The 2,152-nt window shown below is 37.8% G+C and overlaps 1 protein-coding gene across 1 annotated transcript in view; it reads left to right on the forward strand.

The window, feature by feature from the left end:
• FAM114A2 (family with sequence similarity 114, member A2) overlaps positions 1 to 2,152 on the forward strand; it is a gene marked incomplete at its 3' end in the record, with an annotated part of 93,731 nt that overhangs the window by 11,644 nt on the left and 79,935 nt on the right. The window contains exons 2-3 of the mRNA XM_012653184.1: positions 154 to 243; positions 641 to 684. Coding sequence (XP_012508638.1) covers positions 154 to 243; positions 641 to 684 — 134 coding nt within the window. The remainder of the gene's footprint in view (positions 1 to 153; positions 244 to 640; positions 685 to 2,152) is intronic.

Here is a 2,152-nt window from a genome sequence, read left to right on the forward strand (position 1 = left end):
ATAAGGAGATAGTCCCAAGGATTAGTTATGTATTGTCAAAATAACATGTCTTCTGGCCATAAGTGCTTTAAAATATCTGCAAGTTTGATTTTTGGATTGTTTCTTCAGTTTGATGACTAATAGTAAAAAAGGTTATCATTTTTCTTATTACAGGGCAAGGTATTTCAACCGTCATTGAGAAGGCAGAGACTTCCCTTGGAATCCCTAGTCCTAGTGAAATTTCTGCTGAAAAGTATGCAGCAGGTCAGTACATGGAAACATCAAGATCTGGAATTATGGATTGAAATGGAACAGTTGAGCTAATTTTTCAGTAGCTATTTATCAAATATCTGATACTCAGGGCTTCATGGGACTGTGGTGAGAAAGAGCATTTGGAATCTTTAGCTGCTAGTTAGAAGTCTGTGTCCTTTAACCACTCATGTGTCTCTTCACTTCACTTTCCATATCTATAAAATGGGATAATATTTTATATCTTGAATAAGACCATGAATATGGAATGCATTATGAAAATTGCTTAGCCTTTTGTTTGGCATAATTGAGTAAGAGACTAATAAATTAACTGAATTTGAATCTCTTGTGGCACAAAAAATAATGTGTTACCTTTGGAGGTGTATTTTTTTGTTTTCATGTTTTTATGAAGGTATTCTGGAGGCTTGTCTTGATCAAACAGAAACCTTCTCTCATGTAAACCATAAAGGCTAGGATTATAACTAGAGATCAAGAGGACTTGGGATGGGAAAATAGAAAGCTTTTCAGGTCCTAGTTTGCTTTCTCCCTCTCTCAGGGGCTTTACTGGCTCTCACTCTAGATTCTCTATGCTGAGCTGTATCATTCTTGTTTTCTTGAAGCTGACTGACTTTCTCTGCTTATCTTCCCCAGCTACAGCTTAATAAGTACCCATCAGAGACTAACAGGCATCAGTTATTTCCACTTCTGAATTCCTAGGAGGGAGAGTTAGGTTGACATGGGTCCATGGGTCGATTATGGCCAGGAGTCAAGATCACGTTATTTAAACATGGCTGCAAAGGACTATGTATGTGAATTGGGGGCATTGTTCTTAGTGATGCCTGCATCATTTAGACTTCTTTGACTGCAAATTATAGAATATATGACTAAAAGTGAATTTATTTTTCTCACTTCAAAACACTAGAAGTAGGCTGTTCCAGAGTTAGTTTAGTGGCTCAATGATGTCAGGGTTCTGGGTGGGCTTCTCTACAGTTTTCTTTGTTGGTTTCTTTATGGTTGCCAGATAATACTGCAGCTCCAAGTATCTTCAAAGTCAGGAATTAAGTAGTTGGGGAAGTGTCGTTTCTCCTCACGCATCTCTCTTTAAAGAGAGGAAAGTTTTTTTTCGGCAGTCCCTAGCATATTTCTTCTCTAGCTGCTACATCATGAATAGGATCTCATGTTCTTGATGTAGCAGCTAGAGATGCTGGGAGAGTCTGTTTTGGGCATCAGAAACTTCCAGATCAGGAAATGGGTTTAGCAGGCAAGGAGAAAGGGGATTAGAAGAGGCTTTGAATATGTAAACAGCATCATCTTCATAACACCTGAAAAATGTCTACCACACAGGGCCATGTTTTAAGAAGAGCATTGAAAAACTGCAGTAATCCTGAAAAGAGTGAGCTAAACAGTGAAATATCTAGAACTAAAGTCTTATAAGAGAAAGTTGAAGCCATTGTTGATGTTGAATCTGGAAATCTGGGAAAAGGAGATTGGGAAAATATACTGGTTCTTATAACTCTGAAGACTAGCATGGAGAAGAGGACTTAGGTTTATTATTTGTGACTCATGGGGAAAGAACTAGTACCACTCAGTGGAAGTTATATGGACTTAGATTTTAGTTTAATAAAGAGTTTAACAATGAGAACTTTCCAGAATTAGAATGAACTGACTTTTGATAATAAGCCCCTCCCATCTTCTAAAGTTCCTGAGGTGGGGGGTTAATTCCTCTGTCAAGGATGTGTCTTGGAGATGTGTCTTATAACCAAGATGTGTCTTCTCAGAATTTTGAGGTAAGCAGAGGCCCCTGATGGAAATCATTTGATCATCTTCTAAGGATTTTGTTATCCTCCTTTAAAGAGTGTTATCTTCTGCCTTCCTTTTGTTGGCAGGCAGTTAAGGTATATATAGCTTAGATTGATCCTTGTAA

This window comes from Propithecus coquereli, unplaced genomic scaffold, assembly GCF_000956105.1.
Source record: "Propithecus coquereli isolate 6110/MARCELLA unplaced genomic scaffold, Pcoq_1.0 Scaffold419, whole genome shotgun sequence".
NCBI lineage: Eukaryota > Metazoa > Chordata > Mammalia > Primates > Indriidae > Propithecus > Propithecus coquereli.